Source organism: Castor canadensis, chromosome 13 (assembly GCF_047511655.1).
Source record: "Castor canadensis chromosome 13, mCasCan1.hap1v2, whole genome shotgun sequence".
Taxonomy (NCBI): domain Eukaryota; kingdom Metazoa; phylum Chordata; class Mammalia; order Rodentia; family Castoridae; genus Castor; species Castor canadensis.
In genome coordinates, this window is record NC_133398.1 from 8,203,430 (window position 1) to 8,217,039 (window position 13,610).

Here is a 13,610-nt window from a genome sequence, read left to right on the forward strand (position 1 = left end):
CTCATTGCTGTGGAAGGGGGCAGCTTGACCAAGGGCTAGCATGTTGGGCAAAATTCGTCCCTTCCCCATCAAGAAGGGCTTCGCTTGTCCCCTTCAGAGAGCAGCTAGTGGCTGGGGTCTGAGCAGCCTTGGTCATGTCGGGGCTTGAGCTCTGGCTCTGAGTGGTCTTGGTTCTGCTGAGACTTGGGCTCAGTCCCCAGGTGGCATCTACCTGGCTGGAGCTTGAGCTCCAGCTCGGGCCAGCCTCAGCCTTGCTGAGCTTCTGGCCCTGGGTTTTCTTGGCACTGTCGAGGTCCCAGCATGGGTCACAGGAAGTCATGTTGGAAGTTTGGCCCTGAAGAGCATTGGCCTTGCTGAGTCTCAAGCACTGGTCACAGGCAGCCTTGGCCTTTCTGCATCTCTGTCTTGGGATCTCAGTAGCCTTGTTCTTCCTAGGCCTCTGCGTTGGTCCCTGGGTGGCCTTTGTCTTGCTGGAGCTCTGGCTGTGACCCTGGGCAGCCTCAGTCCTGATGGAGTTCTGTCTCTGGCTGAGGGAAGCCTTGGTCTTGCTGGAGCTATGGTGCTGCTGCTGGGAAGCTTGGCTTTTTCTGGAAGTCTGGCTTTTTCTGGGATCCTGGCTCAGGCCTAGGTTCTCCCTGTTGTTCCTGGAGTCTTCAGACTGAGTCTGCAGATGGGAGGAGTCAGCGAACGTTTCCAGGGTGCTGGAGGTGCTTCTGTATTCCCGGAAGATAGCGGATGTCCCCGAGTCAGTGTCATCTATGGTCCTAACTGGAAAAGTGTGGTCAAGAACAGCCATCAGGCCTGTCTACCTCCCCTGGGCAATTCCAGGAAAAGGGAGTTTCCAGGCTTCCTCCAGCCTATACCTCTGGCTCTATACAGCCAAAGGGGCAGGTGTGCCAGCTCCCACCAACCCAGCATCCTCTAGAACCTGAGTCCTGAGGTGGGCCAGGCTGTGAGATGAGAGAAGGATACCTGCTTGAGCCTCACTAGCCCATCCTCAGTTTCCCCTCTGCTGGCTGCCCTACCTTCTGCTCCCACAGGGCTCAGCCCTCTAGCCCAGCAGCACCCTGTCCCCACCCCCACATGCTTGGGTAACTTCCTTCAGCTCCTGAAGCCCTCCTCGGAGCCCTCATAAGGCCAATGACGCTCATGACCGCTGGGCCCCTTTCCCCGTGCGGCTGTGTGACTGGCTGTGTGGCTGTCAGTGCAGCTGTCTGGCTGTCTGACTGCTCCCCTGCAAACCTGCTTCCTTTTAGAGTTGACTTAGGGCTCTCTTCCCAGGGCAGGGACTGAGCTGTTCATCCCTTTCACTGGTGTCAGGCACAGGCCTTGCCCCAGGGCACTTGGGGCACACAAGGCAGTTTTTGGATGGCACCAAATAGAAGGAACAGGCACTGCCATTCCTCCTGCCAAGGGCTCTGGGGAGCAGCCTCTGGCTTTTTCCTTTTGTGGTACCCAGCAGAATTGGAGGCCAAAATCCCCTGGGTGTGCACAGGGTTTGTGGGCCAAGTTTAGGGACATGCTGAGGGGGCATAGGGAAGAGGGCCCTAGAGGGGATGATGGAGGAGCAGCAGCAACCATGAAGAGCCTGGGGGTGAGACTCAATATTCCTGCTCTGTGCTGGGCACCGTCATGCCCCCCTCATGCCCCATTTGAAGTTGGGACTGCTACTCTCCACTGAGAGTCACTGCCCAAGGTCACACCATTCTGACCCCTGATCTTTGACCAGTCTGCTGCATTGGCTCACTAGGCCTGGCCAGAGAATCAGAACTTACTGCTGAAGACGGATCCCGAGGAGGGCTGATCGAGGTAGCTGTCTGACAGGGATGTCGCCTTGTGAGGGGTGAGCTCCTGTTCCACCTGTGGCAGGAAATAGGCTGGGCAGTTGCAGACTGGGAGCCCCCACCAGCCAGCAGTCACATTTCTGAAAGGCCAGCAGCTCTGAGACTCTCCCGAGCTTCCATCTCCTCACAGACAGCAGGTTAGGTTTGGGAAGGGATGTGGAGAAGCTGACTGCAGGAAGGGAGCGGCTGCACCATATGGGCACGGGGCCGTGAGAAAGGCAAGGTTCAAGGAGCTGCTGGGCCTCCATTTTCCTCTGTAAGGTGAACATCAGTTCACGTGCGGATAGGCTTCTGCAAACTGTAAAGTGCTGTGTCCTGGGGAATGGCAGTGAGGAACTGAGGAGCTTGCTTCTCCCTACTTCCCTGCTTTAGCCTGTCACCCTGGTAGCACATCTGGTGAGGGAGGGGACACCTCTGCTCTGACCATTTCACAGACAGGGAAACCAAGCACCCAAGCAACCTGCCCAGGGCCACTTCGCTAAGGAGTGAGTACAGCTGTGCTAGACCCCTCAGCCAGACCTTTGGCCACTGACCTCTACCCCCCAACACACCCGCAAATGGTGAGGAAAGTGGGGCAGACAGAGCCAAAGATCCAAGTGCACCAGGCGCCCATCATGTTGGGCCCTGGGCTCTGGGCTGCACCTGTTTCAGCTCCGCATCTCCTGAGAGGTGGAGCCCACAATGACTTCAGGCGGATGCAATAGAAGCTCCACACTTTTACACTTACTCTAATGTGAACTAGAAAAATGATGAGTTAACCTTTTTCTGTTGTGGCTGGGATCCTGGTATTACATTCACTTAGTGGCATATAGTCTCCTTTGAACACAAACTTATTTGATGTCTATCAGCAGTGGGATAGCAAAATTGTGGGACAGTCACAGACTGGAATCTTCTACATAGTGAGATGCAACACAGGTGAATCTCCACAATGCAACGTTTAGGGCAAGTACCCAGAGACGGGAGGGCACACGTATTTTGTCCGTTCATACAAAGAGAAGGTGAACTTCAGGTATGGCCTTAGGAAGCGGGCCTGTGGGCTGGGCTGGTGCAGGGTCTAGGAGGATGCACGCACAAAAGGGCTTATGGGGAGCTGGGAATGTGTTCCTTGTTGATGGTGTCATGCTGTATTCAGTTTGTAAAAATTCATCCAACTTTTCACTTGTTTATGTTACATTGAATAAAAAGGTTTTAGAAACAAGAACTAAGAAAAGTCTGGCACAAGCAGCCAGTGAACCCAACAGAATGTGCGAGGGTATGCGCAGGGCATGGGTGTGAAGTCTCTCTCTGTGATGCCTGTGTCTTCATGCACCCTCCCTAACTCACAGCAAGATGTGCCAGGCCTGGAAGCCAGCCTCAGCCTCAGATCCCAAGGAATCCAGACCCAGCAAGGGCCCCACTCACCTCTTCTTTCTCCTCTACTTCATCCTCCTTGAAGGCCTCTTTCTCTTCTGAGCCTTCTAACCTGACCTGCAGGTCCTGGGGGGTGGCCTGTGACTCTTCAGGAGTTGGCTGGTCCAGCTTCCAAGAGAGTCGCAGGGTCCGGGCCTTCTGACGCTCTAGTTCCCTCACCCTGAGCAGCCTGCCAAGCCACAGCCCAAGGCCCAGGGTGAGTCTCCTGGACAGTGCTGGCCCTAGCAGGCAGCTAGGCCAAAGGAGCCCTGGCCAGTCCCTACCCTGGCCCATGGCCCTGCTCTGGAATTTACCCCACAAGGCCTTGAGGGCAGCTGGTCTTCTCACTCTCCATCCTTTCCAGCTGCAGCCTGGCCAGCTGGGCCACCTGGGTGTTAAGCACCTCCTCCACTGACATGCCCGGGAAGAGGCTGGTCAACAGCGGGAACAGCTGCCAGGAAAGGGGATGACCAGAGTCAGGCGTGGCCAGAGCAGTGGCAGAGGACTGGTGCTGCCCTGCCCCGAGTGTCCTGTCTGCCATTCTCAGAGCTGAAGGGGAGGATTTTGTAGTTGTTTGTAAGGAAGCTTCTATCCTGGAAGGAGCCAGGAGACCATGAGAAAGGGACCATTCCAAGAGAAGCCCTCACAGTGAGGCTGATCATGGGTTCTGAAGTCAGACAGAACCTGGGCTGACCAATGAGCTGCAGGACCTAGGGCAAGAGAACCCTCTCCAAGCTTCCTTCTCCACACACTTGAGGATGTGGGCAATGGCAGTGGGGGGGGGGAGGGGGCAAGAACTCTGCCAGGTTTCAAGAAAAGGAGAGAGAGGAGTAACCGTAGATAGCCAGGGTGCTGGCCACGCCTGCCCACCCTCTGCAGGAGCCCACCTTTGGTTGGTTAGGGTTCAGCAGCAATGCAGTGGTAACATCCTGGCGGGCACCGAGAGCGTCCTGAAGGAGCTGCCGGCTCTTGGCCCGGTACAGGTAGTACTGAGCTCTCGTGGGGTTGTGCTTAATGGCTACAGAGAAGTGCTCCACCGCCTTCTGGAACTGCCTACAGGAAGTAATCGGCCACGGGCTGCCATGAGCCAGCCTCCTGGGGACAATGTGGCTCCTGAGCCCCACTGAGGAGTTGGGAGAAAACCAGGGATCTCTGCTCCCCTCCAGGCCCCTCTTCCCCTCCTGCCAGCCAAACCCTTGATAGACCCAATATTCAGATACTGGTGTTAAACCCAGTGCAAATGAATATTTTTAAGATCTTGTGAGTATGGAAGGTCTTTCTAAGACCCAGCAGCTAAAGATGAAAAAATTAATTTGACTATGATTAAATGCCAAGTTACTGAGTAGCAAAATTACCACAAAGAAAAGCAGTATATACGGTTTGGGAATGTAGCTCAGTGGTAGAATGCTTTCCTAGTATGCACAAGGCCCGCGTTTGATCCCCAGGACTGAGGGAAAAAATTATGACAAGATATGACAATTAAGTTCCCACGTACAGAAGACAAAAAGCTAAGAATTCTTAGACTACAAAGGACTCTGGTAGTAAAAAAAAAAAAAAAAAAGTGTGTGTGTGTGTGTCGTAGTGCTGGCGGTTGAACTCAGGGCCTTAAACTTGCTAGGCAGGAACTCTACCACTTAAGCTACAACCTCAGTCCCTCTCCCCAAATTTTTTAGATAATCAATTTAGCAAAATAGGCAAAAGACTTAGGCAGGCCAATAAAGGCCAATAAAGACATAAAAGGCACTGAGGTGCCAGAGCTATTTTTTTGTCTATCAGATTAGCAGAGTTGAAAAACAGTCTTAGCACCCTGTGCTGGGGAGGTTTGGGGACAGCGAGGTGCTCTTTTCCATGGGGAAGCTCACAATGGTTTGCTGTTTTTGAAAAATAATACTTTTTTCTTGGTGGGACTGGGGTTTGAACTCAGGGCTTCATGCTTGCAAAACAGGTACTCCATTGCTTGAGCCACACCTCCAGTCCACTTTGCTCTGGTTATTTTGGAGATGGGGGTTTCTCAAACTATTTTCCAGGCTGGCCTCGAACTTTGATCCTCCCCATCTCTGCCTTACAAGTATCTAAGATTACAGGCATGAGCCACCAGTACTTGGCTCTGGAAAATAATATCTATTAAAAATTTAAATGTTCACATTCCAATCCAATAATTTAACTTCCAGTAATGTAACCTGGAGCTTTACTACTAGGAATGCAGGAAAATGTGTCTTAGATGCTCACTGCAGCATAATTTTTAATAAAAACCTGAAAATAGCCCAAATATTCATCAGTAGAGGATTTTTAAAGAAATCAACTCTATCCCCATGTAATGGACTCCTATACAAATAAATAAAAAGTAGTCCTATGTGCGATTCCACAGAAAGTAAAAAGCAAGTCAAAGAACAGTTTCAGAGTTGGGGGCGTGGCGGAGGCCCTGGGTTCCATCCCAGTACCAAAAACAAACAAAAAAACCTAAAAAATTTAAAACACCGCACACAGAATCCCATTTTCATAAGATAATAATAGTTGTTAACATATCCCTAGGGATGACTCATGCATTGTAATTCCAGTTACTTGGGAGGTGGCGATTGGGAATACGGTGGTTCCAGACCAAAAAAACTTAGTAAGCTGACAGCCCCTCCACCCCCATCTCAACCAACAAACTGGGAGTGTGGTGTACGCCTGTGGTCCCAGCTAGGAGGGAGGGTGCAGATAGGAGGATGGCAGTCTAAGACCCCCAGGGAGGAAAAAAAAGTGAAAATCTACCTGAAAAATAAAAACAAAAAAGGGCTGTTGGAGTGGCTCAAGTAATAGAATGTCTGCCTAGCAAGCGTGAGGCCCTGAGTTCAAACCCAACTACTGCGCCCCCTTAAAAAAAAAAAATCTGGAGAAATATTGAGGAGTGGGAGTTAGGTTTCGTGATAACTCACATTCGAGTCATATATCACTGAGTACTTAAATTTTTTACAAAAAAAAGCATAATTACTATAATAGGAAAAAGATAAAACCGTATTTATAGCGAAGACTTGAAAAATAAAGTTGGTATCTGGGATACACAACCGGCAGAGAAGCAGCTTGTCCCAGAACCGCAGCACGGGGCTTCCGGACACCCAAGCAGTCCCACCTCCCGGCCCGCCCCAGCCCGTCCCGGCCCGTCACGCCCCGGCCCGTCACGCCCCGCCCCGGCCCGTCCCGGCCCGCCCCGGCCACTGTCGGCCGCGCGCCCCACCCCCGCCCCGCCCCGCCCACTGTCGGCCGCGCGCGGCGCACCTGTGCCGGTGCTCGCAGAAGCCCATCTTCCCCTGCAGCATTCCCATGCGCATGTTGGCGCCCTCGTCCTGCGGGCTCAGCGCCAGCGCCTGCTTGTAGTCTGCCTCTGCAAACGCCAGGTTGCCCAGCTGGAAGAAGCAATCTAGGATCCGAGGACGGGGGGGCTGACTGGATCCCCAAATCTCAGGGACCTGGAGCACCAGCCCAGCCTGCTCTGGTCTCCACCCCAGGGGCAGGGCCTGGAACTGTCGCTGATGCCCACAGGTGGCCGCAGTTTTCCGTGGCTGGGCACCTTTCCCCAGCCGCCGGATCTGAGAACTTGAGACTGTAGCCAGTTTGTGCATGACAACATTTCTCTTCCCGCCCTCCTTCCTTTCCTCCTCCCGGACTCAGGCTCACCACCCCGGTTGATGTAGAGGCCCTTCTCGCCCTGCTCTTCCCGGAGCGCCTTGTTCAGCAGCAGCACGGCCTCCTGATAGGCGCCCTGCGTGTAGCAGTGCACAGCAAAGTCGTTGTAGGCCAGCAGCAGCTGGCGCTGTGCCTGCTTCACCATGTCGTCCTGGGTATTCGTCACCATATCCAGCGCCTTCAGGAAGTCCTCCACCGCTGCGTCAAATTCCTGGAGCCGTCGGTATATGGTGCCTCTATGGGGGAGGGCCACGAGGACCAAGGCACCTCCACTGACTGGCTTGTGAGGGGCAAGCCACTGCCCAGGCTGAACCTCTGAGCATGACCAGTGACGGTGGTGGGGACGCCCACCCCATGGGCCTAGGTCTGTGGAGTGGGCTAGCCCTGGATTGCTAGCTTGGGTTGCTACAATAACCTGCTAGTCATTGGTAGTATTTTTATTTCTCAAGAACAATTTCTCTCTTTTGGAGAGCTGGTGTATGCTAGCCTCTATGTGAAGGCTTTTGGCCTTTTTGTCCATGCAGCAGGCATATTACCTCACTATTTAGATGAGAAAACCCAGGCTCATTGAGGTTAATGGCCCTAAATCCTTGAGGGACCAGATTCAACAGCCCCTCCCCCAACCCTGAACTGGGCCGACTCAGCCAGCATGAGCTTCTCAGGGGTCTGGGGGGATCTAGGATTCCTGAGATGACTGGAAGCAGTGACCCCAGTAGGAAATAAGGAAAGATTATTACAGGCTCAATGGGGAAACTGAGTCCTGGAGAGGGCCAGGGACTCTCTGAGACCACACAGCAGGTCTGTGGTAGGCAGGCCAGGACCCAGGTCCAGCACCTCCCCTTCCCTCCCCAGTACCTGAAGAGGAAGAACCTGGGGTCCAGAGGGTTGTTCTGGATGGCTGTGTTGATGCACTGCAGGGCGTGCTGCAGCTTGCCCTGCACGGCCAGAATGCCGGCGTCTTGGTGGGCATGCTGGGCCTGGTCCACCATCATCTGGAGCAGCACCCTTGCCTGCGGGTGCTTGGGATCCAACACTAAGGCGCTGCGCAGGTCATGATAGCAGTGTTTGGGCTGCAGAGGTTGGGGTGGCATTGGGGGCACCAGCTTGGTAAGACAAGCCCCTTCCTGCCCAGTGTGTGGGGGGTAAGGGAGGAGCAGACTTCTAGGTGACAAACTGGCACCACGCCATCCCTCCTTGGTGTCCTCCACATCATTGTTTCACCTTTCCTGCCTCTTGAATGGGACAGAAAGTAATGTGGGAAAATCCCATCTTCAGCCTCATCCTTCTTGACCCCTTTTCCAGAGTGACCTCAAGTAAGCCAAGTCAGTCTCAGCAGTTTGTGCCAATGTTGCCTCTTGTAGGGAGTCCTGAGAGGCTTGTTTGTGGCAGAGGGGAGTATGTGACGTCCTGACTGGGACTGCTGTGTCCTCCCTATCCTCTCCTGCACCCGTCCTCCCACTCCTGGACTTTAAAGCTGAAGACAACTTTGACCAAGAACAGATTCAGGCCTGGGTATGAGCAGAGAACAACCCCAGGCTAAACCCTCCACTGGTGTGCAGGTCAGTCAGTGAATAGTTTTAGCAACAGGGCAGACTGTGGGCAGGTGTGGGTAGAAATGGTCAGGGAGGCTAGCCAGAGCTAGGAGCAGGATTTGGAGTGGGCAGTGTTGGACTCAAGGCAGCACCACTGAGAAGGGGCTGTGAGATCTTGGGCAAGTCACCCTTGGCTCTCTCCTCATGTGCCTGCCTCTCCAGCGGTTACTGGGAACCTTAGAGATACACATGGGCAAAGTGCTCAGGACAGGCCCGTGCATGGCAAGGGCTGAGGTGGCAGGGGCAGTTAAAATCCACACAGCCACCAATAATTGTCGATAATTATACGTCTCATGCCTTTGATGGAGACTCTCCAACTGAGTCACCTGTGGGACACTGAAGTTCAGTCCCTCAGCTGAGAGAGAAGTCACCTGGGTGCCCCACCACCAGTGGTGAAATGAGGTCGACCCACCCTGTCCCTCCCCATCCTGTTTCTGTCATTCAGGAGGCCAGCCAGAGCATGACACACTGGTACACTGTTCTGGAGACTTCCTTCCCTTTCTCTTAAGGCTACGGCCCCTACTTCTGAAGCACTGTGGGACCTGCCCCCTCCTCCCACTCTCTTCCCCTCCCCTCTTGCTCCTCCACAGTGTACGGCCTCCTCCCTAGGCCTCCAACCCACACTCCCTGCAGTGCCCACTGCCCCAGGAGCACCCTTTTGGAACTCTTGCTGCCCCAGAAAGACCTGGGGACCCTAATGCCCTCTCATTCCTGCAGTTCTCTCCTCCCTGCTCAGCATCCCCCTCCAGCTTCTTCCTGTGACCCAGTCTCCCCTGCTCTAAGCCATTCCCTGCACTCTCTGTCCCTAGCCTGAGGAGTGGGGGAAGGGGAGGCGGGCACTTAGTACATGTGTCACTAGGTGAATAGGAAGAAAGAAAGGAAGCAGGAGGAAGGAGGGAAGGAAGGAGAGGAGAGTGCCTTGGGTTCCTCTGGCATGGCTCTTCGTTCACCTGACTGTGGTTAAATCATTCCATTTGCAATGTCTCCCCTAGGCTGAGAGCCCCAACCCAGGAGGACAGGGACAACATGGGTCTCTTATCTTGTGGTTTCCATGGGGCCCAGCACAGGCCTGGCACAGGGTTAGGTGATGATGGACAATTACCTACCTGGGTGGCAGGGTGTGTCAGGCCCTCTGTCTTGGGGGGACCGTGCCCACTGTAGGGACAGGACTTCTGGGCTGGTTGACAGCCTGTAACATTGGGGCACGCTGGGAGCTCCCAGGGTAGTGGGGGGGGCATACACCTCCCACCTACCCTCTCCTACCTTCTGGAAGAAGTTGTGGATCCTGGCCCGGAGGATGTAGACATCAGCAGTAGCTGTGCCTTGCTTCACCTCCTTGCTGATCAGTGAGAGGCAGTCCTGATGTTGTTTGAGGGCTAGTAGGCAGGCCATGCTGAGGGGAGAGGATAAGGGGGCTGTCTGTCTCTAGGAGTTGGCAGGAAGAGTTGTTGGGAGAAGGGAGGAGCATGCTGACATTCACCATCGGTAACGGAAGCAGGGTTTCTGGGGCTGGAGCTCAGAAGCTTGTGAGAAGATATTCAGGGCATCCAGGAAGTCACATTGCTCAAAGAGGCATTGGCCCTGGGGACACAGGGGACAGTCAATTGTGACCCTGGCCCAGCTATACCCACCACTGGGGAGAAGGGGAGAGACACAGGGACAAAGGATTTTTTTTTTTTTTTGACAGTACTGGGGTTTGAATTCAGGGCTTCATGCTTGCTGGGCAGGCTCTATACCGCTTGAGCTATTCTGCCAGCCCTTTTTGCTCTGGTTTTTGTGGAGATGTGTCTCCTTTTTGCCCAGGCTGGCAATCCTATTTGTGCTTCCTTCAGTAGTGGGAGTGACAAGCACACACCACCACACCGTTCTTTTTTCCATTTTTGAGATGAGGGGAAGGAAGGGCCTGTAAATTTTTTGCCTGAGTTGGCCTGGAACCAAGTTTGTTCCTATCTCAGCCTCCTAAGTAGCTAGGATTTCAGGTGTCAGCCACCAGTGTCTTACTAGGGACAAAGAATTTTGGATCTGAGAGAGACTTTGAGACAGAGATACAGAGACAGAAATGGAGAGAGATGCAGAACTAGGGAAAGACAAGAAACACTGAGAAATAGAGGTGCAGAAAGCAATACGAAGACATGGGAACAGAGACCTGAAATGGTAACACTGTGGAGTCCTATGCTGAGAGCCTAACTTGTCATCCTACTGGTACTAGTGAGTACTGAAGGAAAAGAGGCTCAGAGAGGTGAAGGATTTTCCTAAGTCCACACAGGAAGTGACACTGCAGGACACAGGCCCTCAGCAGACATTATTAAGCACAAAGTTTGGGTGCCTCAAATTCTTCTTCATAAGAATTGAATAATTTGGGGCTTTTTTTTTTTAAGGCATTAAACCAGATGTGGTGCTATATGCTTGTAATCTCTATACTCAGGAGGCTGAGACAGGAGGATCAGGAGTTCAAGACCAACTTGGGCTACATAGTGAGACTGTCTCAAAACAACAGGCAAACAAATCAGGATTGTGTTGGTGTTTTAGAGTTAACTGTTGTTTTAATTTTGAATTTTATTTTGAATTGCAAATGAGGTCACTCAACTTTTTTCATGCTCAGAGCCTCTCCACCTAGATCTGTGCTGTCTACTACAATAGCCACCAGCTGCACATGGCTATGAAAATGTAAATTAATTAAATAAAATTTTATTAATTTAATTATTTGGCAACGCTGGGGATGTAATGCAGGGCCTCATGCTCTAATCATGACCAAGGGTAGAGCGAGTGCGCCACCACTGAGCTACCCCAGCCAAATAAAATTTAAAATTTAATTTCTCAGTCACAACTGCCGTATTTCTAGGGCTCAACATTTCCATGTGGCTGATGGTGACCCTACTGGACAGTGAAGGGAGATTATTGAGGAAGTTCTATTGGACAAACCTGCAAATCTTTACCAAGCTTCCCCTGAAAGTAAGCCAACTGGGGAGGAAAGGGGGCAGCAGGTAGGGTCACAGACATGGGGACAAGGAGTCCCCAAGGAGACAGAGCTAGTCCCAGGAGCAAGAAAAGACCCCTTGTGGTTGTGGATGAGCCCGCAGGCCAGGATGGGAGGTGAGCCCTGGGAAGGCTCTGGATAGCCCAGACACCTGTAGGTAAAGCACAAAGGTGAGCCGCTCCAGGTACTTGGTGTTCTCTGGCTGGAAGTCGTAGGCCCTTCGCAAGTTCTGGGCAGCCGAGGAGAAGTCACAGAGCTGGAGGAAGGCTTCGGCCCGTAAGGCGTAGAAGTCTACCTGAGGGTGAGGGGACCCTAACTAGTGTCCCCTCCCTATCATCCACCCCTCTGGGTAGGGAAGATGAGTCCACCTCCCTGAGGCATGACGCTCGGTTACCAGCAGGACCTTGGTGATCCTGAGAGGAGGGGCCAGCAGGCGGGACAGTAAGAGAAGGGAAAGCATATACCAACAGCCACCCATACCTCCCCAGTTCCTCCTCTTACCTGCTGGGGGTCCAGGCAGAGGGCACGGGAGAAGAACAGCACAGCCGACTCCCAATCCTCTTGCTCCAGGCTCTTATGGCCTTGGCTACAGCTGCCGGGACAGGGCAGGGCAGGCTGGGGGCTGGCCCTGACTTTGGACCAGCCAGGGCATACAGCTGAGAGTGAGGTTAGGTGGGAGAAAGGGGAGTGGGCTATAGAGGCAGGAGGAGTAGACAGAGTGCGAGGGAGGGCAGGCTGGCATTCTTGGAGCTCGTCCAGGCCATCAGCCTTTTATCCTCCGAGGTGAGAATGCTCCATTACACAAAGGAGTTCACTGAGGCCCAGAGCAGTAAGTGGTTCAGGGTTGCCGTACATGTTAATGGCTGCGTAGGCAGGAGCCAGGACCTTGGGACAAGGTGGTTACTCACTACTCTTTGACTTTCTGAGGCACTGAAAACCCAGAGGCTTTTATTTTTTCTTCATCGAAGTCCAGGAACACCTTGCTGGTCCCAAAGATGCTCTGTAATGTCCTTTTGGGGGCTGGAATCACACATGACCTTTCGATGCTCTGTGGGTGGGCATCCTAGAACCGAGACACAGCAAGCTGGTGCAGGCCTCAGGGATGACCCACCTCTCCCTTATACCTTCTCCCCAGGTATTTTACAGGGTGGAGATGAAGTCTTGTAGGAGCACATCCAGTCTAGGGTCCTGCAGATCCCCCAGCCCCATTCCCCTTATGGATGTTCCAGCCTCTCTCCTGCAGTCAACGTCAGGGTCCTCACACCCACACCACCCTCTGCTCTCCACTTGAGCTTTCTCAGCTCCCATCTCCTACTCTGAACCCTCACAGCTGGAAGGTCTCCATTCAGACCTGCCCCACGTTGCAGGCCTTAGGGTTTCCACAGGCCCTTCTGTAATCTGAGGGACCCTCCCACCTACCAGACAACACTGAACAAGCCCCTCACCTGACTTCCTCCCCAGGCTTTCCCACCGCCATGTGGTCACCTTTCCCACCGCCATGTGGTCACCTTTCCCACCAGCCGGCCAAGCCAGAGACCATGTCCTATCAGTCCTCAAATCTTGTCCCACTTCCTCAAAAAGTCTCTTAGCTCATTCCTCTTCTCTGCTCTCCTCTTTTGTGCCAATGTCACCTTGGCCTGGATGCCAGATCCAACCACTCTTTCCTCTCTGCACAAGTTGGGAGCCTCTTTCTCAGAACAGTGACCAGGGCCTCCCTAATTTGTGCTGCTGGCCCTGCCTCCGCCTCGGCTTTAGCCTTTCCCCAGCCCACACCTCTCCGGAGTCTGTCATGAGCCCCGTTGCAGGCGGACCTCGGGCCGGTGCCAACTCTCTCGCGGTCTCCACCGGCTTGCAGCCCAGGTCTCTGGCGTTGCTAGGGACCAGCTGCTGGACGCTCACAGGCTCCGCCCCCTTGACCACGCCCCCAGGATTCAGTGCTGGTTAGAAAACTTTTATTAGCTGGGGAGACTGGGGCGAGGCAGGGACATGGAGGAGGACATAATGAAGGGTTTGCCTTCCGAGCCGAAGATTGAGCAAGGGCTCCGATAGTGCCGCGCAAACTCCACAGGAACACGGTGACATCGCGAAGCGGAATGCACGGGGGTGGCCCGACCCGGCCACCACCCTGCCACTTCCGCCCCT

The 13,610-nt window shown here is 53.6% G+C and overlaps 1 protein-coding gene across 4 annotated transcripts; it reads right to left on the reverse strand.

Moving 5' to 3' along the window:
• Position 1: 1 nt before the first annotated feature.
• Positions 2 to 13,468, reverse strand: Ttc16 (tetratricopeptide repeat domain 16). Of its 4 annotated transcripts, XM_074053136.1 has the most exons (14): positions 13,242 to 13,468; positions 12,377 to 12,531; positions 11,970 to 12,060; positions 11,620 to 11,763; positions 9,972 to 10,072; positions 9,755 to 9,884; positions 7,755 to 7,969; positions 6,891 to 7,135; positions 6,492 to 6,633; positions 4,121 to 4,286; positions 3,548 to 3,684; positions 3,246 to 3,423; positions 1,776 to 1,860; positions 2 to 768 (listed from the first exon to the last, which is right to left on the reverse strand). In XM_074053136.1, exons 1-14 carry the CDS (start codon positions 13,257 to 13,259, stop codon positions 2 to 4), a joined length of 2,574 nt encoding a protein of 857 aa, XP_073909237.1. In that variant the 5' UTR covers positions 13,260 to 13,468. The 4 variants fall into 4 exon arrangements, with proteins under 4 accessions (XP_073909237.1, XP_073909239.1, XP_073909240.1 ...); XM_074053138.1 differs by lacking the exons at positions 9,972 to 10,072; positions 11,620 to 11,763 and having other exon boundaries at positions 11,970 to 12,531; positions 13,280 to 13,465; XM_074053139.1 differs by lacking the exons at positions 9,972 to 10,072; positions 11,620 to 11,763; positions 13,242 to 13,468 and having other exon boundaries at positions 12,377 to 12,423.
• Between the last annotated feature and the right edge of the window lie 142 nt (positions 13,469 to 13,610).

Coding starts and splice junctions, on each gene's coding strand:
- Ttc16 (XM_074053136.1), bottom strand. Junction 4,287..6,491: donor TTCTGCGAGCACCGGCACAG/GTGCGCCGCGCG, acceptor TACTTCCTGTAG/GCAGTTCCAGAAGGCGGTGG. Junction 3,685..4,120: donor TGAACCCTAACCAACCAAAG/GTGGGCTCCTGC, acceptor CTTTCCTGGCAG/CTGTTCCCGCTGTTGACCAG.